The sequence below is a fragment of the Squalius cephalus genome (genome assembly GCF_949319135.1).
Source record: "Squalius cephalus genome assembly, chromosome: 7".
Lineage (NCBI taxonomy): Eukaryota > Metazoa > Chordata > Actinopteri > Cypriniformes > Leuciscidae > Squalius > Squalius cephalus.
Window position 1 is genome coordinate 44,954,566 of NC_137128.1, and position 27,841 is coordinate 44,982,406.

Here is a 27,841-nt window from a genome sequence, read left to right on the forward strand (position 1 = left end):
GACTTTGAGCATTGTTAATTCACAGTATATTCCTGTAGGCTAGTTTTATTTTCTACGGTATATTACTGTTTTAATGGAAAATGGTATGATATTGTCAGAATTTGGCCTTTTTTTACAGCAAGGGTTAACAGTGTAGGATGCCGGGTGTATTCAAAGCGCCGCCGTTACGGTTTACAAAGCGTGGAATGATGCGCTGACCTCGCATTTTACGTAAAATAAAAAATGGACTTTTCAACGCGACCAGATACAATACAGATTTTTGCGGGTACTAATATATATATATTTAAGTTTAACGTTTATCGCGTTTTGGAACCAAACTCTTATTTGCTGAGTAAGATGACATCATTGACACTTTTTATAATCGCCCTCGTACTTCATGTAAAAGATAATAATCGCCGAGCTATGTCCTAGGCTGTTATAGCCTAGGCTATATATATATATATATATATATATATATATATATATATATATATATATATATATATATATAGGCCTATTAGTTGCCCCCTCATTTTAAGATGGGCCCCCCCAAAAATAAAATTCTGGCTACGCCCCTGCTTTGCACCATAACTTTTCTGTGTCTTTCAAAATTCTACAACTTTGTTTATTTCCAGGTTTAAACCAATGCCAGCTTTTCATTGAGGTCTAGGTGAGATCTTCTAATCTCACATCTTCAGATTAAGACCCCCGTCTGTTCGCCTGTTCTTAAATTAGACTCTCCTGAGCTCAACAACAATATGCTGTTTCTAATCAGCATGTCTACAACCTTCTCCGTTCATTTATTTATGTATAGGATTTCGGATTTGTGGGCATGCAGTTTTTTAAAGGTGCAAAAAATAAAGTGCACAAAAGTTCTGTTTTATTTTTCATGAGGTCGATCCATGTTGAGATCACATGACCAGCAGGACACTGCAGACTTTATCTTAAAGTCCCTATGAAATCAAATTTTATGTTTTTTGGCTTTTGCTATGAATATGTTAGCATTACTGTTATTTATAAGCGACTGTGCTTCAAAACAATGACAAAATTTGCATTTAGAAGATGTAAGCATTTAAAACTTAGTCTCTTACTTTTGCCAATGAATCAATTATTTTGATGACATCACTCGGCACTTCAGCTCATCAGATTTTCTGTCCAATCAAAAGCTCTCTAGAATCTGAAGCTTTATAAACAGACGCTGAAGCTGTGGCTGAAATCGGTCAGTTTCACACATTTACTGTTTTCTACATGGTGAAAGTGCACTATATAGGGGATAGGGAACGATTCAGACAGTGTAAATATGCTTTCCATTGGAGTGAATGAAGTCTGGTTTCACGTTAGTGTCGCATGATCCGCCGCGGCTTCGGTCCAGAGATACGACACACAGAGCAGATCATGTGATCGAGTCGCCGCAGACCAGAAAACGTATCAGACCCATTTGAATTCTGCACATAATTCTGTATTTTAAAGCGATATAAAGGAGATTAGAAGGAGAAACGGTTAGAGATTAGGAGGAAACTGCGGCTTTACTGAACTCAACAGCTCTGGCCGAGCTGTGATATAAACTAAACGCTATTGGCTATTTAAAAAAGGGGAGGGGCTGTTCGATATGCCCCGCCCTGTCTTACTGTTTCAGTGGAAATTTAGTCAACATATTAAATAATGCTGCGTTTCACGGCACTTCAGTGAGCCTTTAAACCCTCTTTCTGTTGAGGAATAAATGAATAATGAGTGACAAAGAGTATTTCTACTGTCATTCCAGCCAATGAAAATGACTAGTGCACCTTTAAATGATTATTAGTTATTACTGTATGTAATCACATGACAATCACCTGGTAAAACATAATTCAAAGGTGCGTCCCAATTCGTGTACTTATGCACTATTCTATGCCGTTTTGTATATAAATAGTGCGAGTCGTCTGTTCACACTGAAAATTCCAAATAGAATATATGTGCACTTTAAATACCCGGATGATTTGCTTAATTAACTGAAAAAACGAAGTGTGGAATGTTGGACTCTTCATGCTCTCAACGATTGACCCTTTGCAGGGAGTTTGACTGACAGGCGATCTGACCAATCATAATCCGCCATCCGCCGAATCCGCCATTTTTGTCCGACAAAGCAGTCAGGAGAGTTATGCTTCCTTCACATGCTATTGGAAATTTCCTACTTCCCACTTACAAGCTCATCAGTGCTTTATTGTCGAAAGAACAGGTACCACGAAGGACACCGGGTTTATTCTTGCTTATCACGTGCGTGAACTCGACAGTCGACTACTGTGGACTTCGACCGAAAACAGGAAGAAAATACAGGTATGTGCGCTGGCTGAATTAACATTGTTTTTATTCATATCTTTCACATCTACTGCAGTCAGATTCACCGTGTTCACTCTGAAGGAATCACTCACATTACCTGTGCACTTGTAATGACACATCAAGGATGTTAAGAGGCTAAAAGCAGGTTTAAAACTTGCCCCATTGAAGTCAACAGGGTGCAAATTTTAAAAAGAGGATAACACGGTGTAGGCAACACCGATTTTTGTCGTTGTTCTCTGTATTGACAGCACTCCAAATGTACAAAAAAATGAGCTTAATGTTAAAATTGACCGGAGTTCTCCTTTAAAGCCAAAATATTTAGCATCCCATTCTTTGATAAAACCGTGCTATCTAGTCAGTCAGCTTGCTAGTTATTCTGGAATTTCGGTCAAAAACAGGCTGTTTTCACTGTATAAAACATACATTATAGGCTACTTCAAATGATTATTCATATGTGTGTGAATATGTACTACTTTAATGAAAAAAGCTGTTAAAGAAAACATTTTTTTGAAAGTTTATGGCACACCCAACTCGGAAACTGGTATCAAAATTATCTCCGAGTTTCCCAGTAGGCTAATAAAAAATACGACTCTGGAGGGCGTTCATGTCCAATTTCCTAGGCTAGGAAACTCGAATTTAGCATAATTCCGATAGCACGTGAAGGCAGAATAAGTAGATTAACGTTGGAGGATTTGGACTTGAAAAAAACGTGTATTGACGTCTTTCCGCGGTTAAAACAACATTCCTTCTGATGTTCATTCATGTTTATTTGATGCTATAAATGAACTAGAAGGAAGAGATGATCGGTTCACGAGCAGCTTTAACTGAGCGATCTGTCAGACACATTAAAGAGCCACAAAACGGTAGGCCTATTTATTGTTTAAATTTCTTTTAAAAATGACCAAATTTGAAAGTTGAGACTTTGTTTCATATCATAAGTAACCTGGTCTGTCCTGTCAGTCAGTGTGTTGTCAGTGTCCTCTCTGCTCCGCGATGTGTGTTTCACTGCACTTTTATTCAGCAAGGACGCATTAAATAGATTAAAAGTGGCAGTAAAGACATTTATAATGTTACAAAAGATTATATTTCAAATAAATGAAACACAACTGTTTGATGATGATAGGTTTTACACAACTTTTTGTGTAATAATAAGTTGTACACAACTGTTTTCAACGTTGATAATAATCAGAAATGTTTTTTGATCATCAAATCATCATATTAGAGTGATTTCTGAAGGATCATGTGACACTGAAGACTGGAGTAATGATGCTGGAAATTCAGCTTTGATCACTGGAATAAATTACATTTTAACACATATTATTTACAACAGAAACCAGTTCATTTAACAATATTTCACAGTATGACTGTTTTTACAGTGTTTTTACCAAACGTTTGACCTGTAGTGTACATTAGCACAGTAAATGAATGAGATGATGAAGCTTTACTCTTTTTCTCATATTTATTAATAATAAAGATGAAAGATGCAGTATCTCATTAAAACATTTAAATATTAAAGTTCTTTACTGTTTTTTTAAATCACATTCTACAATGTAATTATGTGTTTTAACTTAACCTCATTTCACAGTGATTAGAGGAAAGTGAAATTTGGCATTTCTTTCCTCATTATTCTCTATATAAAGTGTGCTCGCACATATAAAGTTGAAAAACTGAATTATTTTCTTTTTTGTTGTCAAGTTGTCAAGTTGTTCCTGCTCTGCTGCCTCATGGAGGATGAGTTAAACTCCAGCTCCATCTGGTGGTGAGTTAGTGAAGTAAAGCTCACCCAAAAATGCTACATATTTTTATTTTTTTATTTTTTTCAGAATGAGAAATGATGTTCAGCTGTTGACCTGTATGAGTTTCTTTCTTCTGCTGAACCAAAAAGAAGATATTTTGAAGAAAGTCAGTAACCAAACAGTATGCGACTACCATAGTATGGGGAAAAAAACTACTATGGAAGTCAATGGGGTCCATCAACTGTTTGTTTACTGACATTCTTTAAAATATCTTCATTTGTGATCAACATAATAAGAAAGAAATTCATAAAGGTTTGAAAAAACACAAGGGTGAGTAAATTATGACCGAATTTTAATTTTTTTGGGTGAACCGTCCCTTTAAAGTCTCAACAGCTGAACATCATATTTATCATTCTGAAGAAAACAACATGTGGCAGAAGCGATCTGATCTTACAGTAATTTAGAATATTTAACTTATATTTAATAGAAAATATAACTTTATGCGTCATAAGGGCATTAGTAGGGGTGTAACAATATATCATGGATAGTGACAATATGTATTGTGTATAGTTCACCCAAAATAAAAAATGACTGTGAGAGAAAAAAATCTAGTTTTCATAGTTTGAAGTGTCAGTACATTAAACTACTATATGTGATCCTGGATCATAAATGTCGCACGGGTATATCTGTGGCAATTGCCAACAATACATTATATGGGTCAAAATTATCGACTTTTCTTTTATGCCAAAAATCATTAGGATATTAAGTAAAGATCATGTTCCATGAAGATATTTTGTAAATTTCCTACCGTAAATATATAAAACATGTATTTTTGTGAGTGAATGCTGCACAATCGTGAACATTAATGAACAACTTTAAAGGAGATTTTCTCAATGTTTTGATTTTTTTGCACCCTCAGATTCCAGATGTTCAATAGTTGTATCTCGGCCAAATATTGTCCTATCCTAACAAACCATACATCAGTGGGAAGCTTATTTATTCAGCGTTCAGATGATGTATAAATCTCAATTTAAAAAAATTGATCCATGTGACTGGTTTTGTGGTTCAGGGTCACATATATAATGTTGAATATAATGTATAATGCAATATATTTTACCAGTAAAAAGTGGCCTACATTATTTTAAATATATCTAATTATCTAGTTATACACTCACCTAAAGGATTATTAGGAACACCTGTTCAGTTTCTCATTAATGCAATTATCTAATCAACCAATCACATGGCAGTTGCTTCAATGCATTTAGGGGTGTGGTCCTGGTCAAGACAATCTCCTGAACTCCAAACTGAATGTCAGAATGGGAAAGAAAGGTGATTTAAGCAATTTTCAGCGCGGCATGGTTGTTGGTACCAGACGGGCCGGTCTGAGTATTTCACAATCTGCTCAGTTACTGGGATTTTCACGCACAACCATTTCTAAAGTTTACAAAGAATGGTGTGAAAAGGGAAAACATCCAGTATATGCGGCAGTCCTGTGGGCGAAAATGCCTTGTTGATGCTAGAGGTCAGAGGAGAATGGGCCGACTGATTCAAGCTGATAGAAGAGCAACTTTGACTGAAATAACCACTCGTTACAACCGAGGTATGCAGCAAAGCATTTGTGAAGCCACAACACGCACAACCTTGAGGCGGATGGGCTACAACAGCAGAAGACCCCACCGGGTACCACTCATCTCCACTACAAATAGGAAAAAGAGGCTACAATTTGCACGAGCTCACCAAAATTGGAAGTTGAAGACTGGAAAAATGTTGCCTGGTCTGATGAGTCTCGATTTCTGTTGAGACATTCAGATGGTAGAGTCAGAATTTGGCGTAAACAGAATGAGAACATGGATCCATCATGCCTTGTTACCACTGTGCAGGCTGGTGGTGGTGGTGTAATGGTGTGGGGGATGTTTTCTTGGCACACTTTAGGCCCCTTAGTGCCAATTGGGCATCGTTTAAATGCCACGGCCTACCTGAGCATTGTTTCTGACCATGTCCATCCCTTTATGACCACCATGTACGCATCCTCTGATGGCTACTTCCAGCAGGATAATGCACCATGTCACAAAGCTCGAATCATTTCAAATTGGTTTCTTGAACATGACAATGAGTTCACTGTACTAAAATGACCCCACAGTCACCAGATCTCAACCCAATAGAGCATCTTTGGGATGTGGTGGAACGGGAGCTTCGTGCCCTGGATGTGCATCCCACAAATCTCCATCAACTGCAAGATGCTATCCTATCAATATGGGCCAACATTTCTAAAGAATGCTTTCAGCCCCTTGTTGAATCAATGCCACGTAGAATTAAGGCAGTTCTGAAGGCGAAAGGTGGTCAAACACAGTATTAGTATGGTGTTCCTAATAATCCTTTAGGTGAGTGTATATATGTATTTTCATCTTCAGAATCATGAATATGTTTATTCTGGTGTCTCTATTGTCCTGCATTGGGTTTCAGCATCAAGTCCGAGTCTATTCATTTACACACACAATGCAATAGCAAATTTAGCATTTTAATCAACAGTACATTTTTAGTTAACCTTTTATCATAAGTCTTGGAGTATATCGTATTAATATCGCATCGAGAGATCGTTGCACCTCTAGGCATTAGTGTTCACAGCTGCTCTTCTGTATGTAGTGTGCAATTAAAACACATCTAACATTGAGATGAATTATTTTGATTTTGTGAATGTCTGCATGTATTGTGTGAGCGATGAGAGGCTGAAACACAGAGAGAAAGCTCCAGATTCCACATGACTGCCCGTCCTGCAAGGATTGAGTGGATATTAATGGATGATGTGAGCTTTCAGGAAAAGCCCCGACAGACAGTCTTTCTAAACTCACTCTCGTCCATTATAAAGTCGTCTCAGGGATTGACAAAACCATATGAGGACAATTTTAACAAGAGTTAGTGATGTTTATGGCTGTATACATCTGAGTCCGTACAGAAGAGCTCGTCAAACCCCTTCAAGCACTTTTCAATTCTGGGTGGATGTTGTTTTTGTTGTTGTTGTTTTTTTATGGATGTGCAAAACCACTGCAATATTTTAGCTTCAATATTAATCATAATAATAAAAATAATAAATAATTATTATTATTGTAATATATTATTATTATTATTATTATTATTAATCATTTTTATTTTTTATATTACATTATATTCAGAACATTATAATTATTATATAAATTCTAATGATAATAATTTTGTTATTATAGTAATTTTTGTATTAATTGTTATTTTTATTAATAATATTATAATGATTATATTATTATATCCTATTATTATATTAATATATAATAATATTATATATACGATTATATACTAAATAATATTAATATTATATACTTTTAATAATTGTTATTGTGGTTATAATTATACATTTTATTACTATAACATTAGTAATAATAATTATTAATAATAATATTAGATAAATATTGTAATTATATTATTATTATTAATCATTTTTATTTTTTATGTTATATTTTATTCAGAACATTATAATTATTATATAAATTCTAATAATAATTTTGTTATTATAGTAATTTTTATATTGTTATTTTTATTAATAATATTATAATGATTATATTATTATATACTATTATTATATTCATATATAATAATATTATATATATGATTATATACTAATAATATTATAAATATTATATGCTTTTAATAATTGTTATTGTGGTTATTATAATTATACATTTTATTATAACATTAGTACTAATAATTATTATTAATAATAATATTGAATAAATATTGTAATATTATTATTATTAACAGTGTTATTTTTAGTTAATATTTGTATAATATCTTTAGTAAGTAATTATTATATTAATTTAATGTTAATAATTATAATTATTATTTTAATATTTGCTCTTTTAATTATATTATTATTATAATCATCAATAACAATTATTATTTGTGTTATTATGAATCATAATAATTATATATTATTAATAATAATTATTTTTATTTTTATGCTACATTCAAAAAGATTTGAGGGTCGAATGTTATAATTTATGCAATAACATATGAGGAAAATAACCATTTAATTTTAGTAGTTGCAATTTATAAATAATTGATATTAAATTTACCAATAAAATTCGAATAACTGATGCAGTTTTTAAAATACAATTTTTATATGTATTTTTCCATAACCTATACATTTTCCTTTTATTAACTGTTACGTAAAGAAACATGACATGACTAATTTCCTGGCCTATATAGACTGCAAATGTCATATTTCATGTACTAATCACGTACATGCACTTCGCCTGTGAGCCTCCTGAGTACTAAACAGATGACATCATCCACAAGACCCTGAGCCAATCAGAGAGCAGCAGGAAATGTGCCTCCACCAATCACAGCGCTCGCAGGAGACAGAGGGATGAGCCTGTGTTCACAGACGCTGAGCAGCTGTGAGAGAGAATGAAGGGAACGAGAGGAGGGAGGAATGAACAGAGGAGAGATTGTGTCCTGCAGGGATGGAGAGACTGGGATGCGGTTGCTAGGCAACAGTGAGGAGGAGACCTCCATCATTTTTGCAGCTCGTTCCACATAGAGCAAAAGCACAAGGAACAAGGATTTCAGTTCATAACGGAGGGAAATAAAAGCTTTTCCAGGGAACGAGACGGGAAAAAAGGGGCGGAGACTCCAGGTGTTATTACGTAATCTGGACCGGGATTATGTGGTGGGATTCCTTCTGCGATTCAGGGATGAATGATGAAAACCTGACAGATGCGCAACGGGAATCTATATGTCATCAGTTCTGGATCATAATGATGGGAATGCAGAGAGACTGAGAGCTTGTCTTTGGGATTGTCCTGAAATCCTCTTTGTCCGAGGAGAACCACAGGCGTGACCGGCTTCACCCCTACACACACACACACACCCAGAGTCAGATCTGAACACACTCATCTAAAACAAGCATTATGGGTTTAATCAAGTGCTGAGAGATCGACAGCTGAAGGAGAACACGGAGAGACTGCGGAGAGCAACTCTCTTCTGTTGTAAGTGTTATACAGTATCTGTGATTAAACTGCAGTCAGTGAGAAACACTGTTTCCCCATGAGGATTGATTGGATGCTGACAGGTGTGGATAGGAAGGGGTTAAATATGTGACCTCATCTGCAGCAAGTTATTATATTTTGATGAACGATCTATCCATCCTTATGTCTATCTATCTATCTATCTATCTATCTATCTATCTATCTATCTATCTATCTATCTATCTATCTATCTATCTATCCTTATGTCTATCTATCTATCTATCTATCCTTATGTCTATCTATCTATCTATCTATCTATCCTTATGTCTATCTATCTATCTATCTATCTATCTATCCTTATGTCTATCTATCTATCCATCCATCTATCTATCCTTGTCTATCTATCCTTCTGTCTATCTATCTATCATCTATCTATCCTTGTCTATCTATCCTTCTGTCTGTCTATCTATCTATCTATCTATCTATCTATCCTTATGTCTATCTATCTATCCATCTATCTATCCTTCTGTCTATCTATCTATCTATCTATCTATCTATCTATCTATCTATCTATCCTTGTCTATCTATCCTTCTGTCTATCTATCCATCTATCTATCTATCTATCTATCTATCTATCCTTGTCTATCTATCCTTCTGTCTATTTATCTATCTATCTATCTATCTATCCTTATGTCTATCTATCTATCCATCTATCTATCCTTGTCTATCTATCATTCTGTCTATCTATCTATCTATCCTTGTCTATCTATCCTTCTGTCTATCTATCTATCTATCCATCTATCTATCCTTGTCTATCTATCATTCTGTCTATCTATCTATCTATCCTTGTCTATCTATCCTTCTGTCTATCTATCTATCTATCCATCTATCTATCCTTGTCTATCTATCATTCTGTCTATCTATCTATCTATCTATCCTTGTCTATCTATCCTTCTGTCTATCTATCTATCTATCTATCTATCTATCCATCTATCTATCCTTGTCTATCTATCATTCTGTCTATCTATTTATCTATCTATCCTTGTCTATCTATCCTTCTGTCTATCTATCTATCTATCCTTGTCTATCTATCCTTCTGTCTATCTATCTATCTATCTATCTATCTATCTATCTATCTATCCTTATGTCTATCTATCTATCTATCTATCTATCTATCTATCTATCCTTGTCTATCTATCCTTCTGTCTATCTATCCATCTATCTATCTATCTATCTATCTATCTATCTATCTATCTATCTATCTATCTATCTATCCTTATGTCTATCTGTCCTTCTGTTTTAGTGCTATAATAACTCTGACAAAGCTTCGGCATGTAACTCATCCCACATTCATTCCTCAAATCATGTGTCTTATTGAGGGGAATGACTTATGCCATTTGCTTATTTAACATTGTTGTCAATGAGAAATAATTACTCAAATATGTATTTTTGTCTATATAGCCACTTCTAAATATGTTAATCTTCTGTAATTGATTGTGTTGATCAGTGTGATCAGGAGCAGAGGATGGGAACCACTGAAGCCACTTTACGCATGGAGAACATGGAGGTAAAAGATGAGTGGCAGGACGATGATTTCCCACGGTAAGACCTTCAGTTGCTCATAATACTCATAATACATCTGCAGTATGCAGACCTGTGCACAGTATATCAGTCTTCTGTATGCAGAGAATACCCCAATGACCTTGAACATTTAGTAAATGAGCACACTGCATGAGACACTGTATCCCACAATGCAATGTGGTTTGACATGCAACATATAAAGTATTTGAGTAAATGTAATTAGTTACTGTTTACTTGTATCTTTTTGGCTACTTTGTAGTTTTACTGAGTATCAAAGAATTTAGCAACTTTAACTCTCTACTTGAGTACATTTTTGAACAAGAATATGTACTCTTTACTTCAAAACACATGACCCTGTATCACAAAACCAGTCACGAGTCGCACGGGTATATTTGTGGCAATAGCTAACAATACATTGTATGGGTCAAAATTATCGATTTTTCTTTTATGCCAAAAATCATTAGGATATTAAGTAAAGATCATGTTCCATTAAGATAATTTTTTATATTTCCTGCTTTAAATATACAAAACATGTATTTTTGTGTGTGAATGCAGCACAATCGTGAACATACATGCACAACTTTAAAGGAGATTTTCTCAATGTTTCGATTTTTTTTGCATCCTCAGATTCCAGATTTTCAATAGTTGTATCTCGACCAAATATTGTCTTATCCTAACAAACCACACATCAATGGACAGCTTATTTATTCAGCGTTCATGTGATGTATAAATCTCAATTTCAACAAATGTAACCATGTGACTGGTTTTGTGGTCCAGGGTCACAGTGAAGAGTAATGCAATTACTCGTTGCATTTAGCATGGCACTTATCTTTTTCTGCACCAGTTTATTGAAGGTACTATAACTTGTGCGTTTTACCCTTACTCACCCAAACTTGTCAAAAAGGCTGCTTTACACGAATGCGAGTGCATTAGCGGGTTCTCAATCGTAGGTGTTTCATATGAGATGAGGCTGAAACCAGCACGTCCAGTGCAAGTAGGCTTTGACTATTTCATTTTACTTAAAGGGATACTTCACCGATTAGCATTCAGCTTTGTATCAGTAGAAACCCGGTAGTATTTTGGAGTGGCCGTGCTTCCCTCCCTCATGTCCCTCTGAGATGAGAGATCTCTGGATTGTGTGTCTGGAAAAAAACCTCAGATGACGCAAAAATCATCATTTATCGTCATCAGAGGATCTTTTGTCCAGAGGCGAGAGACTCCAGCCAGTAGGAGGAGCTCGTCCCGCATGTGTTCAACCCGCCCATAGGGGGATCTCACGATAAAACACCGTCTCTTCAGTTTCCAGTCGAATAGTAGCCTAGCTGTATCATTTCTCCCGATACTGCCCTCTGTAACCGGTAGGCGTGGCTTGGGCGTGTCCTCGTAGGGCAGCGAAGCAAGTGCATTCTGGGAAATGTTGTCTTTCATCCACATGAGCCAAAAATACATTTTCTGGCTTTTCTCAGTCTAGAAGGCACCAACTTCTAAAATAATTTCACATTTCTACTACATAAATGACCCAATTTAAATACACATTCATCTTTCCAGCGGTGAAATATCCCTTTAACATTATTTTATTTATCCCTTATATTGAAGAGACTTTTTTTGAAGGATATTGGTTTACATATGTCCTTTTTGAGAACTTGAGCTTAACTGAGACTTGAGTGTTTGGAGATGTTTAAGAGGCTGTTGTGTCGACCTTGATTTATTGTAATATCGAGGTGTTCAGTTTTATTTTTATTTTAGAAAATAAACGTGATCGCTCTCCTCACAAATCAACTGTTTCTTATTTTCACTGGCATGTATCTCATGCATCTTTGAGCCTACGTTCAGTATGAGTAAAATACTTAAGTACTGTTAAAAAAATAGATAAATACTCTGAGGGCCCTATCTTGCACCCGGCGCAATTGACTTTGTACACTGACGCATGTATTATTCCTATTTTGCACACGAAGCACAGCGGACTTTTCCCCTCCACAGACGCACGCTGGTAAATTAGGGAATGAACTTGCACTCCGGGGGCGGTTCAGAGAAAAGAGGAGGCGTGTTCCGGCGCAAACGTTCCCTGGTGCTATTTTGCAGTTTCAGAAAACAATTCCACCACTGACCAGGAGAAACCGAGTCTAAAGTCAGTGGCGCGTTGCACATTTGCTATTTTAAGGGCACATGCTTGGCCATAATGTAGCGTGTGCACAGTGCGCATAGAGTTTGCTTCTCTCATCTACACACAGACGCAGCAGTTTTCATTTTTGCAAACCATACATAATTACAAGGAAAAATATTCCACATGAGGGAAATCATTGTGGTGTCCATGAAGATGTGAAAAAATAGGCATAAATCTAGCTTACACATTTACCCAAATTATTATACGCCTGTTTAACCGAAGCTAATTTGGGTGGGTTTCTCCATCCCCAATGTCACTTCTCTGTGTTTTACGGCCCTGACGAGAACGTCGGTCTCCTCGGCTGTGAACCGCTCCTGGCGTGCGCCTGGCAAATCTGCCGTTATAATAGCAATCCGCCATGGAACAAGCGCGCCTGCTCTTAAAGGGAATGTGAGATGACGCTCTGATTGGTTTATTTCACGTTACGCCCAAACCACACCTATGAATAATGAAGCTACTTCAGACCAACCCACTTTAGATTTGCGTCGGGCGCAAGAGTCATTTATCCCGCCGGTATAATAGCAACAGCGCCCGAGACCCGCCCACAAAGTTACTTGCGTTTCGCGTTTGATACTTGCGTTTCAGATCGTTAAAATAGGGCCCTAAGACTTTTACTCAAGTCGTATTGAAATTGGTGACTTGTAACTTGTAACGGAGTCATTTTCGCTGTAAAGTGTCTGTGCTCAAGTGTGGTTTTCAGGTACTCTTTACACCTTGTGAGGTTGAAATTACAGCTTTTTTGCATAGATTTTGACATAAATAAGAGCTTAAGTTAATGGATTGCAGCAACACAATGAATGAAACGTGAAATTTTGAAGTAGAAAGACTTTTTTTTTTTTTTTTCCTGAAGCATACTCCAAACATACTCCAAAAAATGTTGAAAAAATATGTTTATAGTGTCATGTATAGGCTATGCTATACAATCTTCTAGCATTCTGAACACATCCAGTGACTAGTTCGATTTGTAAGCGAATTTGAACAAGCCCTTTCTTTATGTATTCTCTTCTAATTCAATATTTGCGGTATAATAACGGTACTGCTATTGATCTAAATATTGATCATATTTATAATGATTTTTACTACATGCCCTATTAGAGGCATATATTATTAGAGCAGTCAGAAGTTGCTAATATAATGTAAACCTATGTACGTGTATGGCTCCCGTGGGGCTTGTTATGCATCACTTATATTCACCCAATGCAGACGTCTTTGATTTCTGATCAATAATGTATGTGGAGCTGAGGGCATGTTATCTTGCTGCACTTCAAGGAGAAATGAAGGTGAATTATGGCATGATAATAATTCAGGTGTTCAAGTGTGTATGTGGGTCATTATACAGTGCATGATGACATAAAGAGCACAGACACGCCCCCTTACATCATAATGCATTACCATTTATGGGCAAATATGAGGTCATCAGTGTTGCCATGACAACGAGGGTAGTAAAAGACTGAGGGTGGTGAATAATTGATTGTGTGAGTGTGCACATTATCTTATAAAACATTTTGAGGATGTTATTAAAAGATAATGTACTGCAAATAACTTTTTTTTCTGAAGAACCTTATTATGTTGTAGCTTTTATTGATAATTTTACATTACAAGCTTTTACTCTCAATTTTCGGATTAAATAGACCTAAAACCTTTCCTCAAGTCGTATTGGAATTGGTGACTTGTAATTTGTAATGGAGTCATTTTTGCTGTAAGGGAAGGTTTTCAGGTACTCTTTACACCTCTGTAAAAAAAAAGGTTACTTTAAGGCTCAGATCAGTTAAAATACTTAAAATAACAAATGCTTTCAGTGTACTGAAAGATTACCATATTCATGTACCATATTTAGGTATATTAACCCTTGTGTTATGTTGCGGGTCAATTTGACCCGTTTAGATTTTCTAGTTGTTGGAAATACTGGTTAACCTATGTTTTTTTTCTTGATATTTTGTGACTTTTTCTCATTTATCATCATGAACATGCATGCAAAGTTTCAACATGCTGGTGTTTTTTGACATATACAAACAAAATTACTGTTCCTTTCGTGATGTTCGCGGGTCAATTTGACCCGCATATTTTAACGCTCTAAGGCAACTGTACGGACCCAAAATAATAACATTTCTTGGTTATATTTTGTTATTTTATTTTTTTACTACCTTATGAAGCTATTTTTTCAAGCTACCTGAAATGATATTAAACCTTTTTTTTTTTTTCTTGATATTTTGTGACTTTTTCACATTTATCATCATGAACATGCATGCAAAGTTTCAACATGCTGGTGTTTTTTTTTTTACATATACAAACAAAATTACTATTACGTTTGTGATGTTCGCAGGTCAATTTGACCATCATAGGCAGCTATTCAAAAGCAACTGTACAGACGCAAAATAAAAACATTTATTTTATGTATGTCAGGGCATCAACTCCACTTCTAAAGTGTAAGTGTATCTAAAAGTGCTCTAACCCAAACCAAACACACTTGAAAAAGCTAAATCATGGTGTTCAGAATTAATTACAAATTACAAATGAAAATTTTTGACAGACACAGATAGTAAAATAAGCTCTCATTTATATATTCAAGATATCTGAAATATATTGAGACTTCGACATAGACAGCAGGAAAAATTAGCTCAGATTAATTGATTAATTGTTCAGTTATGATGTTCTAAGCAAAAAAAAAAAAAAAAGTTAAAAAAATGTATATGCAAATATATATAAATATAACGTATATTCAAATGTTAAATAGTTTTAAAAAATGGTTAAAAAACATTTTCATTAAATCATATCTTCAGATATATATTTTTTGGAATATTTGACAAATGTTGATATTAAAAGTTTACAGTTTGAACCTGAATCTTTGTTGTTTTTCATAGTGTGATTTTTGAGGAATTGTATTGAATCCAATGCGGGTCAATTTGACCCGGACCATAAGGGGGAGTGCACAGAATTCCAACATAACACGAGGGTTAAGGCATTTTTAAACAATAATATCCTATCCACCTTATTCCTACGCCCTATGACGCTTTACGCGAATTATGGGTGTAACTTCCGTTAACCTGTAAACAATCAGTGAAATCGCTCTATGAACGCAATACGTTAAAGTGTCACAGTGAGATGACATTAATCTACTCACCCTTCAACCATCGAACATTAAAATTAAATTTAAAAGTGTAAAAGCATCAACAAGGTACTTTCAACAGACCAAATAACCCCAAAAGTGCGATTCTTTGGTTAAATATCACTGTAGTAATATATATATCTGTATTATGTAACTTATGTTGACTTAATCAAAAATGTTAATTTACTTCAGCATTACGTGATACTATTTCAAAGTGATATTTTTCATAGTGATTTTTCCATCATTTTGACTGATAAAAAATTGCATTTACCTGTGAAAACAAACCTGGAAAGAGACGTGAGGATTTGAGGAGAATAACGAGAGATTTCTTCGTGCGTTCCAGTGGAATATATATCGTAAATTAAATTCGTCACGAATAAGGTGGATATGGAGCATGTGCAAAGATTAGTACTTTTTATTAGTGTCACACTTTAAAACTTACTTTGTGATAATCAGTGTCAGGGAAAGTTACTTTTATAAGTAATGTGTTAAAGTATCACGTTACTCCCTAGTCCCTAAAAAAAGTACATTACTACGCCGTAACTCGCCGCTTCACTACCATTGTACGATGTTGAAGATACCAACTAGCTAGTAACGACTGTTTCCCGAAACCGTACTGTCGTAAATTGGTCGTTCAACCACGTTAGTTAATGACGTTACGCCGGTGGTGGAGTAATAACTTCTTTTAATAAATCTGTTTGAGATTGAATTAACGCTAGATGTTTTGCTATAAATTACAGACATGACATCTGAGGACTATTTCTCATTTATTCTCAGTTATTTTGCTTTATTTCCAGATTCAATCATAGACTCGTTCTTACGCACTAGAGCTCGTTCGCACGTGCGCACTCTTCAAAAACTACACTTTAAATCTCTTCAAAAACTAAAAGACGTAAATGACATTTGTATGTATTCTAAATAAAAGATACAGGTTGCACTGAATGTCAGATTGCTTATTTTGCTCAAGATAAGGATTTATTGAGTCCACATGTCATGCAAACAAGAAACTCTTCTTCTAACCACAGGTCGAGATTGTTCCAACCACACAACAAACAAAAAAGTAATTTTTGCTTATTTGTGTGATTGAGTTGTATCATCGAAGCTCAGCAGCAAAGACATTGGTTAATAAAGTGAGAGTAAATTCATAAAGTCCATTTGTATAATTTAACTTTTGCAGGTTTGCCTAATTTCACTGTTTTTATCCATTTTGAGGAATACTGAATCTGTTTTTGTGCAAGCGAGTTGAGTAAATGCAAGCTCAGATTTAGTCTAGAACTACAATACCTCATTATTTCTTCGGCTGCACTCTTTTATTAAACCGCACGTCTCCTGACACTGCACTGACTGCTGGGTAATTACACACTGTGTGGCTTTTCTCAGAGAGCTGGTGTTGGATGTAGTTTGTCAGCTAGACTATCATCCGGGATGCACAAACACGTCCAGGAGTGACTGGATAAATGTTGCCTTTACTGATGAAACACATGTTTAGAAACCGCTATTGTTCAAGGCTTGACACAGATGTGCATTCTGCATTATATTTGTGTGCGGTTTAAAAGTGACCTTTGTGTGAGCTGAAATCAACTTTAAAGTCCCCCTGAGCGTTTAATGTTGTTTATGTGTCTATGTGGTGTTTTTAATGTGCTTTAAGACAAACCATGTGTAAATTCATAAGTCGACAGCATTGCTGAGTATTTCCTCCTTAAAACTGCAGTGAACCAAAGACAGTCTCAAAAACACGCTTTGAAATCGCTGGTGTTTCTGACGTCACAAACTACCTTGTAACCAATCAGATCATACCGTGCTGTCAGTCTTTAGCATATCATTAACCGTGAACTAGTCTCTAGAGAAGCCATGTTATTTAGGGTGACCACCATCAAACAAACCAAATGTGGGACGATTATAATTTTGTGTGGGACAATGTTACCAACATAACCTGAAACTGTTATATAATGTCTATCTAACTTAAAGGGTTACTTCAGGATTTAGCATTAAGCTTTGTATTAGTAGAAAACCTGTAGTATTTTCGAATTACCGTACTTTCCACCCTCATATCCCCCTGAGAGGAGAGATTTATGTATTTTTTGTCTGGAAAAAATCCTCCGATGACGCAAAAATCGTCATTTTGCGTCATCGGAGGATTTTCTGGCCAGAGGCTAAAGACTACAGCCAGTAGATGGCGTTGTTCCGCATGTTTTCAGCCCGCCCATATAGGGTGGGATCTCACTCACAGAATGTACACAGTGTCAGCCGTCTTTCTTTGGAAGCTAAGCTTGCAGGCTCTTGTTCTGTGGAGAAAGCTGAATAGTAGGAGAAAGCTGAGTAAGTAGGGAAAACCATCCTCCTTTTCCCGGACTTGTCCGGCGGGCGAGATCGTTCAAAATGTCCGGGATTCAGCTTTTGCGTTCTGCAGTCGCCATTCATTGTTTACATGCACACCTTTTGTTTCAATCTAACTGAATTCATTCCGATTGGTGAATCTGAATGTAGTGTTTACATGAACGCTAAACAAGTGATCGGTTGATGTGCGTTTTAACATTGCTAAGAAAATTCCCGCTCCTCCGTGAGAGATGCGAGACCCGGCGCGTCACAGTAATGACGCCACCGGTCTCGCGCCGTTCTCCCGCGGCCGTCAGCCTCGTCCTGCTCGCCACGGTAAACATGATGAATGGCAACTGTAGAACGCAAAAGCCGAATCCCGGACATTTTGGGCGATCTCTAGAGATCCCTGGCAAACTCATCACGTAGGCTAAGCCTTGTTGTTTTCAACTGCGCACTCTTACCGGTAGGCGTGGCCTCCTAAGGCAGCGAAGCAAGTGCATTCTGGGAGTTGTTGTCTTTCATCCACATAAGCCAAAAATACATTTTCTGGCTTTTCTCAGTCTAGAAAGCTCCAAATTCAAAAATTTCTTCACATTTCTTCTACTTAAATGACCTATTTTAAATACACATTCATCTGCAGAGGTGAAGTATCCCTTTAATAAAAACATTTGTATTCTGCCTTTCAGCTTATAAAAGTTATTTTTTCTTTAATCCCTTCCAGAAAACACATTACATCACAAATGTCTTTATTTTTATGTCATTTAAATTCAACACAACATCACTGAGCCCAAAGGCAGCAGGAATCATGCAGATCACTATTTTTGAAACAGTTCTGACCAAGTCCAACTAAAACCCAACAAAATAAACAATTAACAAATAAAATATAAAACAACATGAAATTAGATCATTAGTCTTATAGGCTATATTAGGAATATAATTATTAAACCAAAAACGTTCATAATTTTTTTAGAAAGGATGCGAATTAAAACAACCACATCAGGCAGCAAGTTGATAAATTCTGTTCAATTAAAATTTTAATTGACCGATCATTTTTAATTATCCGTTTGTTTTCTGACAGGGAACACATGGAACGAATCACCGCTCTACATTTTGATTGACAGCCGTCACAACCAACTAGTGACCGTGTTTACTCCTTTCTTATCAACCATTGGATAGGATTTAAAAAAAACGGATGTTGTATTTGTACTTCAAAGCGCTGTTAAATATAGGTGAAAATCTACTCCGCAAAAAAAGAATAAATAAAATGCTTTCGTAAAAAGGCAAAAAAAACACATGCATGTTTTCTTAATATGATAATTAAAAACCAATAGACTGATGAAAATGCGGGACATATTCTCAATATGCGACGTGCGGGACAAGGCAAAGCGGGATGGGAGGTCACCCCCGGTATATTTTTCTGTTGATATGAAAAATCGTGTAGATTTAGCAATATAGCAGGTGTATGATGTATATTACGATGTTATGATATGGCTTTTTCCACTGACGTTCTGAGTTGTTCAAAGTGTCCTATTGTACCGAATTGTGGTTGTAGTTCCACCAGAGTTCCACTGGGGGCGATCGCCCATGAGTGCAGAATGAATGGGAGTCTATGGGGCTAGACGGCTAAATTTGTCTTTTTCACCCGATTGCCGTTGAGAAATCTCAGATTTGATTGTAGGTTTTGCAAGTTCAACATGGGTTATAGGTCGAAAGTTGAATGAACGAGTACTTATGTCCTTTCGATTTCTTACAGGTTGAGTTGTTGTTGCCCATAACACGCTAGCATTCTGCTAATGAACGCTGATTGGTCAGTAAAGGACTGATTACGACCAGAGATACCGCTTGATGGCATCGTGTGTGTGTGTGTGTATTTTTGGCGTGGTCTTTTGAAACAACAAAAACTCTTCTAGCACGTGTGTTTGCCTGTGTCAGCTGTGTTGTCGATGCCTCGAGAGAAAAGCACCAAAGTGACTGAAGGATTGCCGTAAAGCAGTATCTCTGGTCGTACGATGTGTATGACGTCATTGACATTTTAAAAGACTTTTTAAAGCAAATAAGTGACTCTAAAAAATCGAACACCCAGCAATGTGTAATTTCTTTGCATCTCCTTTCAAATACAACATTCAAATTACTAGACAAAAAATGATATCCTGAGAAAAGTGGATTTTGAGGGGTATAGCGCCATAGACCTCCATTCATTCTGCACTCGTCCTGTGAGCGCCCTCATGTGGAGCCAGAGTGGAACTGCAACCAGTTCAGAAGCCGGAAGTTTACTGAGAGTGGCAGTTCTCCCCTTATTAGACATTCTCTGGCAACACATTATTAGCTGTTTAATAACATAGTTAAGGAAAATGCTAATCATATTAACTTAATTACCGTTATGTGTCCGATGTTGTAAAGAGCAACACCACTGAGCAGCTTTTACCTCAGCAAGTTCATGAGTGGATCATGATGAGTCGTTAATGAATGAACATGCTATGAAATGCATGGAATGTTCATTGCGTCTGTCACGTGACAAATGAACGAAAGACTTGGAAGGTAAAGTAATTATTTATGTTCCCTGTAAATTATTTTTGACTGCATTATAATGATTTCTTAATTCAAAATACGATCAAGATTGCGTAGGTGGATGTGTTCGGGGAATTTGCCTGTTAAAAGTATAACATTTAAAGCCCCTTAAATGAACGAAATGACTCGAAAAAAGATTCGTTCATTTTGATGAACGAGATCGAACAAGAGAGTCGGTAAAATGATCCGAACTTCCCGCTCATTTGCATATTCATAGAACCGCGTATACTAAATGAGGCAAGGGTGTCGAGTTACATTCAAGCTTTTTTAAGGCATGAAGAATTTTTATTTCAAGGATAAAACGTTTAAATGTGTAATTTTGGTGATCAAAGATGAGTTTTAAGAGATAAAATTGACTACAGGGGGATTTTAATTAATGATTATGTTCAGTTGTTGTTTTTGTTCAACTGTGTTCAAATGGATATATTTGTCAGAGAATTGAGGATGCATTACACTTTTTAGTTGACTTGTCACCACCGACCTTAATAATAATAATAAAAATACATTTTATTTATAATGCACTTTTCGGTTACACTTTATTTTAAGGTGACGTATTTACATTGTACTTAAGGATTGAGTATTATTAATTAACTACATGTACTTAGGCCTACTATAGAGTTAGGGTTAGTTACTTGTAATTATAGTTTACTTCAATTGGTGTTGTGGTCATCTTTATAATGCCTCTGGGTTTATTTACAGGCCTCTTCCTGAAGATGGAGATTTAGATGGACTCACTGACAACACTTGTAAGTTCTCTGAATGCATCTCAGTGCGTCTGATCCATGTGTTTTTCACTGTGGAAATGATATATTGAAATGTTTACGAAAACACTGCATATGAAAAAGCTGTACTTGAGAAAGATAATCCATAGAATTTATTAGATTAAGAAGAGACTGTGTTCTTGGGCTGTTTTTCCTTTGTTTCTATTTACAAAATAAGAACAAAAATGGCAACTTAACCCTTAAATAATCACACAAATTAGTTATATAAAACAAATAGGCATTTTAGGCATATTTAGCCATATAAAACATATCCCATACTGCACATTCAATTTCAATTCACATGTATTTGTATAGCGCTTTTCACAATACACATCGTTTCAAAGCAGCTTTACAGAAAATGCATGAGTCCACATTACAATTTAGACTGATCTGTTATCAGAGGAAACTGTCTAAGTTATGTATATCAGAAATGTACATATCCCTCTACTGCACGGTGTTGCCACATGGCAACATACCCTTTCTTTGGACATTTCTTGAAATTTGAAAATAAACATGAGCTCTGATTGATCTTAAATTCATGGTAGAACCTGGTTGTAACCAATGATATGCTTTGATGACATCACATGACACTACACACCCTTGCACTGTCATTCTTTTCACACACTTTTGATGACTCCAGTTGCGGAAAAAGTGCTCGTGAATATGTGAAGATTTTCCTCAATTTGTCATATTTCTTCAGAATTTAAAATTACATCAAGCATCTCTGGGATAAGTTCTAATCTTTTTTCAATCATTGTCACATTGTTTTGATACTACTATTACCTTTTTATTCAATAAAATAGGTATGTTGCCATATGGCAACATTGTGTGGTAATGGAACAATATTTTGCCCATGCTAATGCAGAGTAGCTTTGTATGAATGACAATGTATGGATGCACTGATATAGTTGGATGGTTGTATTCTACTCATATATTTATATACAGTATATTTGTATATATTTATAAAGTAAAGTAAAAGTAAAGTAAAAAAGTAAAATATATATATACGCTTATTTTGTTTAGAAAATGAAGCCGTCAGTGTTCTATGGCAAGGCTGAGAGGAGGGCTGAAATGTACAGGGTACAAGTGGTTATACCATCTCATGAAAGTGAAATGTTATTGAAATAATCGCTTCACATTGTTGAACAGTTCTTATGAGTTTGCGTCAGATGTTTTGTAAATGTTGTTGAAATAATACTTTGAAAATTAGTTTCATATTTTGTACACAAAGCTCTTGAAAACATTTTAAATAATAAAAACAATTTCATTTCTATAAGATAGGTCAGTAATCATCTATGAATTTCGTGTCATTTTGGGAGAAAACACATCAGGCTGTTCCATTGTCGCACAATGTTGCCATATGGCAACGCACCCAAAAGTACCCCCCGAAAAAAAAAAAAAAAAAAAAATTTTATATATATATATATATATATATATATATATATATAAATATGTTAATTTGAGTCTATTTTATATATAAAAAAACACTGTAACATTTTTTTCCATGATTGCATAATAATGCGTGCAGTAGAGGGATATACAAATCACAGTTAGCTAAAAATGCATTAAACAATTCAATAATTTATGCAAAAAATGCATTTAAACAATGTAATAATTCAAGGTAGAAACAATGAGCGCATTGAAGTAATGAATACTGTACATAAGAAATGAGAAATGTTCTCTGGAGTGATCTCTGGTGTCTGAGTGCTTCATATAAATGTTTATTGTCCTCAGCTCTTCATGGCGCTCTGACGGCGGATCATGTGGATTCTGTCCAACAGAAGCGTCGCACGCTAATCGCTCCGGATATTAACCTGTCGCTGGACAAAAGTGAAGGTTCACTTCTTTCTGATGACTTTCTGGAAACACCGGACGACCTGGACATAAACGTGGACGACATGGACACGCCGGATGACGACTCTCTCGGCTCCGTCAATAACGGCACCGAGCTGGAATGGGAAGGTCAGTCAGTTTGACTAATCACATGCAATCACTACTCAGATGTTGCTCTTTTCATGTCATTGGAAGAAGAAACACTTCTCATCATTATCAATGTTGAATACAGTAAAATGTCATTTATTCCTGTGATCATACTCCAGTCTTCAGTGTCACATGATCCTTCAGAAAGATGATTTGATGCTCAAGAAACAGTTATGATTAGTATCAAATTTATTTACATTTTTATTTCAGGATGCTTTGATGAATAGAAAGTTCAAAAGAACAGCATTTATCTGAAATAGAAAGATTTTGTAATATTAAACACTGCCATTCAAAAGTTTGGGGTCAAGAAGAATTTTTATTTTTATTTTTTGGGGGACAGAAATAAAAGAAATCAATACTTGTATTCATCAAGGATTAATAGAATTTATCAAAAGTGACAGTAAAGACATTTATAATGTTACAAAAGATTATATTTCAGATAAATGCTGTTCTTTTGAACTTTCTGTTCATCAAAGAATCCTGGAAAAAAAATTGTACACAACTGTTTTCAACATTGATATTGATAATAATAATGAATGTTTCTTTAGCAGCAAATCATCATATTAGAGTGATTTCTGAAGAATCATGTGACACTGAAGACTGGAGTAATGATGCTGAAAATTCAGCTTTGATCACAGGAATAACTTACATTTTAACATATATTCACATAGAAAACTATGGAAGCTTGTTTCTGCCACTGAATAATAAATAAATAATAATAATTGCGACTTTTTATCTCACAATTCTAACTTTTTATCTCACAATTCTAACTTTTTTTCTCACAATTGCGATATATCAAGTCAGAATTGTGACTTTTTTTCTCAGAATTGCGAGATATGAAGTCAGAATTGTGAGAAATAAAGTCGCAATTCTGAGAAATAAAGTCGCAATTGCGAGATATAAAGTCAGAATTGCATGATATAAAGTCGCAATTGCGTGTTATAAAGTCAGAATTGTGAGATATAAACTATTCTGAGGTAAAAAAGGTCCGTCTTTTTTTTTTTCTTTTTTTATATCTCACAATTGTGAGTTTATATCTCACAATTCTGAGAAAAGATGTCAGAATTGCGAGATATAAACTCGCAATTATGTGTTATAAAGTCAGAACTGCGTGTTATAAAGTCGCAATTGCGAGAAAAAAAGTTGCAATTATCTTTTAAAATGTTTTATTTTGTGGCGGAAACAAGCTTCCATAGAAAACAGTTATTTTAAATTGTCATAATATTTATTTGATATATGTCAGATGACACTCCCGTGGCGAGTGCGAAGGGTCCTGGATCTGGGGATGGGGACGCGACGGGGCGTCTGTGGAGGACGGTGATCATCGGCGATCAGGAGAACAGGATCGACATGCAGGTGATCCGGCCGTACCTGCGCGTCGTCACACATGGAGGTCAGTCTTCCTGGTAATCACACTCATATATGAATATATCGGGTAAAACTACACTGTTTAAGATGATTAATAGTGATGTTCAAGTCAAGTCACCTTTATTTATATATCGCTTTTTACAGTACAGATTGTTTCAAAGCAGCTTTACAGTGATACACACACACACTGTTATTGGTACACACACACACATATACATTCTTTAAAAAAAAGTTATAAAGGACACAAGTTTTGTTGTGCTGGTTTGTAAGGCTGCACAATTTCGCCAAAAATGTTGTGCTTGTATATCAATATGACTATAAAATAATAATAATATTAAGAATTTGAATTTACTACAAACTGCAGGGTGACTTGTTAAAAATGTAGTGAGCCAATAACTATAAATCATTAGAAAGGTCTGACGCTTGAGATGAAATGTTTGACCTGTTTTATTAATACTGACAGGTATTTTTTTGCAAGGCCGTTTTACACAAACGATTAACCCTGACTTTCATTACTCCGACATCACTCTTGTGTCCCACAGGTTATTACGGTGAAGGACTGAACGCCATCATCGTGTTCGCTGCCTGTTACCTGCCCGACAGCGGCTGTGCCGACTACAACTACATCATGGAGAACCTCTTTCTGTAAGACACACACACGCTTCAGTCAGGCCAAATCATGATATAGCAAATACAATAGACTGTACATTTATAATCAGATAAACACTGACTAACTGTTGGGTTTATGGAAATATTTTTTGTCATAAACAGGGTTGTGTAGCATTCAGAACTGGGATGCCTTTTTAATTACTGAATCTGAATCAAGTTAGCAAGAAGGTGCAGAATTAAAATTGAATGAAAGGAAGTAGAATACAAATATACTGTTAAATTCATATAACTGCTGTACATCCTGTTTTAAATTTACATTTATTAAATATAATAATTTTCACATAATAATTATGTCATTTCATATACTTTATAGTGAAAAATATTTCATACACACAACATGTTTCAGAAACACACACTCGCTCTTGTGAGGACATTCCATTCCAGGCGTAATCGTTTTTATACTGTACAAACTCTGTGTTCTCCCCCTACACTCACTCACTCACACACTCACTCACACACACACACACACACACACACACACACACACACACACACACACACACACACACACACACACACACACACACACTAACCCGACCCCTAAACCTACCCATCACACACACACACACACACACACACACACACACACACACACACACACTAACCTGACCCCTAAACCTACTCATCATGCACACACACACACACACACACACACACACACACACACACACACTAACCCGACCCCTAAACCTACCCATCACACACACACACACTCATACACACACACACTAACCCGACCCCTAAACCTACCCATCACACACACACACACACACACACACACACACACACACAATAACCCGACCCCTAAACAAAACACTGTTTAATATGTTTTTAAAGCCATTTTAAATACGAGGACTCAATTTCTGTCTTCATAAATCACATAAACTAACACACACACACACACACACACACACACACACACACACACTGGGTTACACTTTGTTTTACAGTGTCCTTGTTACAGTTGTACTTACCATAGTAATAACAGTAAATTATGCATAATTACATGCAACTAACCCTCAACCAAACCCTAACCCTACCCTAACCCTATAGTAAGTACATGTAGTTGCTTAATATTACTCAGTACTTAAATATATAATTACACTGTAACAATGACACCTTAAAATAAAGTGTAAACACATACTGTATATATATATATATCTTCTACATACATTCAAACATTCAAAACATTCGAATGTTTAAACCCTAAAGTGGCATATTCAATTTCTTCACTTTTAATTTATTTCCCCTAAAATTTCAAAATGGAGGCATTTCATAGTTTTGCACTTGGAATATGCATATTTCCTGGCGTTTCCTCTGAGCGCTGTGTGTGCTGATCTGCAGGTACGTGATCAGCAGTCTGGAGCTGCTGGTGGCTGAAGACTACATGATCATCTATCTGAACGGAGCCACGCCGCGCCGGAGGATGCCGGGCATCAGCTGGCTCAAGAGATGCTACCAGATGATCGAGAGACGGTACTCAGATCAGTCATCTTCATTTATACAGCACTTTTAACAATGTAGATTCATGTTCCAAAGCGGCTTTACAGTGATAATAGGAAATTAAAGTAACTGAGATTGTTACTGTGCGTAATGTGTATTGATCAGATGAATCACACTGAGAACCTGAGACAAAGCTGATGGAATATTGTTGTTATTATGAACGGCCAGAACACATTAAAAGTTTTCTGCTTTCAGTTAAAACGGTGTCTAAGTTAATAACTAATGATCTTTGCAACGGAAGTAAATCAATCAAAACTAACTTTAGCTGGACAATAACTTTATTCTAGATCTGCTGTAAAGCCAAAACAATCTTTGTGACTTTAATTTCATATTATCACTGTAAAGCGGTTTTGAAACAATCTATAATGTTAAAAGCGCTGTATAAATGAAGGTGACTTGACTTATGAATATATATGTGACAAAACCAGTCACATGTCGCACGGGTATATCTGTGGCAATAGCCAACAATACATTGTATGGGTCAAAATTATCGATTTTTCTTTTATGCCAAAAATCATTAGGATATTAAGTAAAGATCATGTTCCATGAAGATATTTAGTAAATTTCCTACCGTAAATATATAAAACATGTATTTTTGTGAGTGAATGCTGCACAGTCGTGAACATAAATGAACAACTTTAAAGGAGATTTTCTCAATGTTTCGATTTTTTTGCATCCTCAGATTCCAGATTTTCAATAGTTGTATCTCGGCCAAATATTGTCCTATCCTAACAAACCACACATCAATGGAAAACGTATTTATTCAGCTTTCATACGATGTATAAATCTCAATT

The 27,841-nt window shown here is 35.6% G+C and overlaps 1 protein-coding gene across 1 annotated transcript in view; it reads left to right on the forward strand.

Annotated features, from left to right (window-relative positions):
• atcayb (ATCAY kinesin light chain interacting caytaxin b) overlaps positions 1 to 27,841 on the forward strand; it is a 146,206-nt gene that overhangs the window by 107,561 nt on the left and 10,804 nt on the right. The window contains exons 2-9 of the mRNA XM_079876898.1: positions 3,999 to 4,054; positions 8,322 to 9,049; positions 10,536 to 10,630; positions 21,466 to 21,512; positions 23,262 to 23,489; positions 24,751 to 24,900; positions 25,418 to 25,520; positions 26,889 to 27,020. Coding sequence (XP_079733024.1) covers positions 10,554 to 10,630; positions 21,466 to 21,512; positions 23,262 to 23,489; positions 24,751 to 24,900; positions 25,418 to 25,520; positions 26,889 to 27,020 — 737 coding nt within the window. The 5' untranslated portion in view covers positions 3,999 to 4,054; positions 8,322 to 9,049; positions 10,536 to 10,553. The remainder of the gene's footprint in view (positions 1 to 3,998; positions 4,055 to 8,321; positions 9,050 to 10,535; positions 10,631 to 21,465; positions 21,513 to 23,261; positions 23,490 to 24,750; positions 24,901 to 25,417; positions 25,521 to 26,888; positions 27,021 to 27,841) is intronic.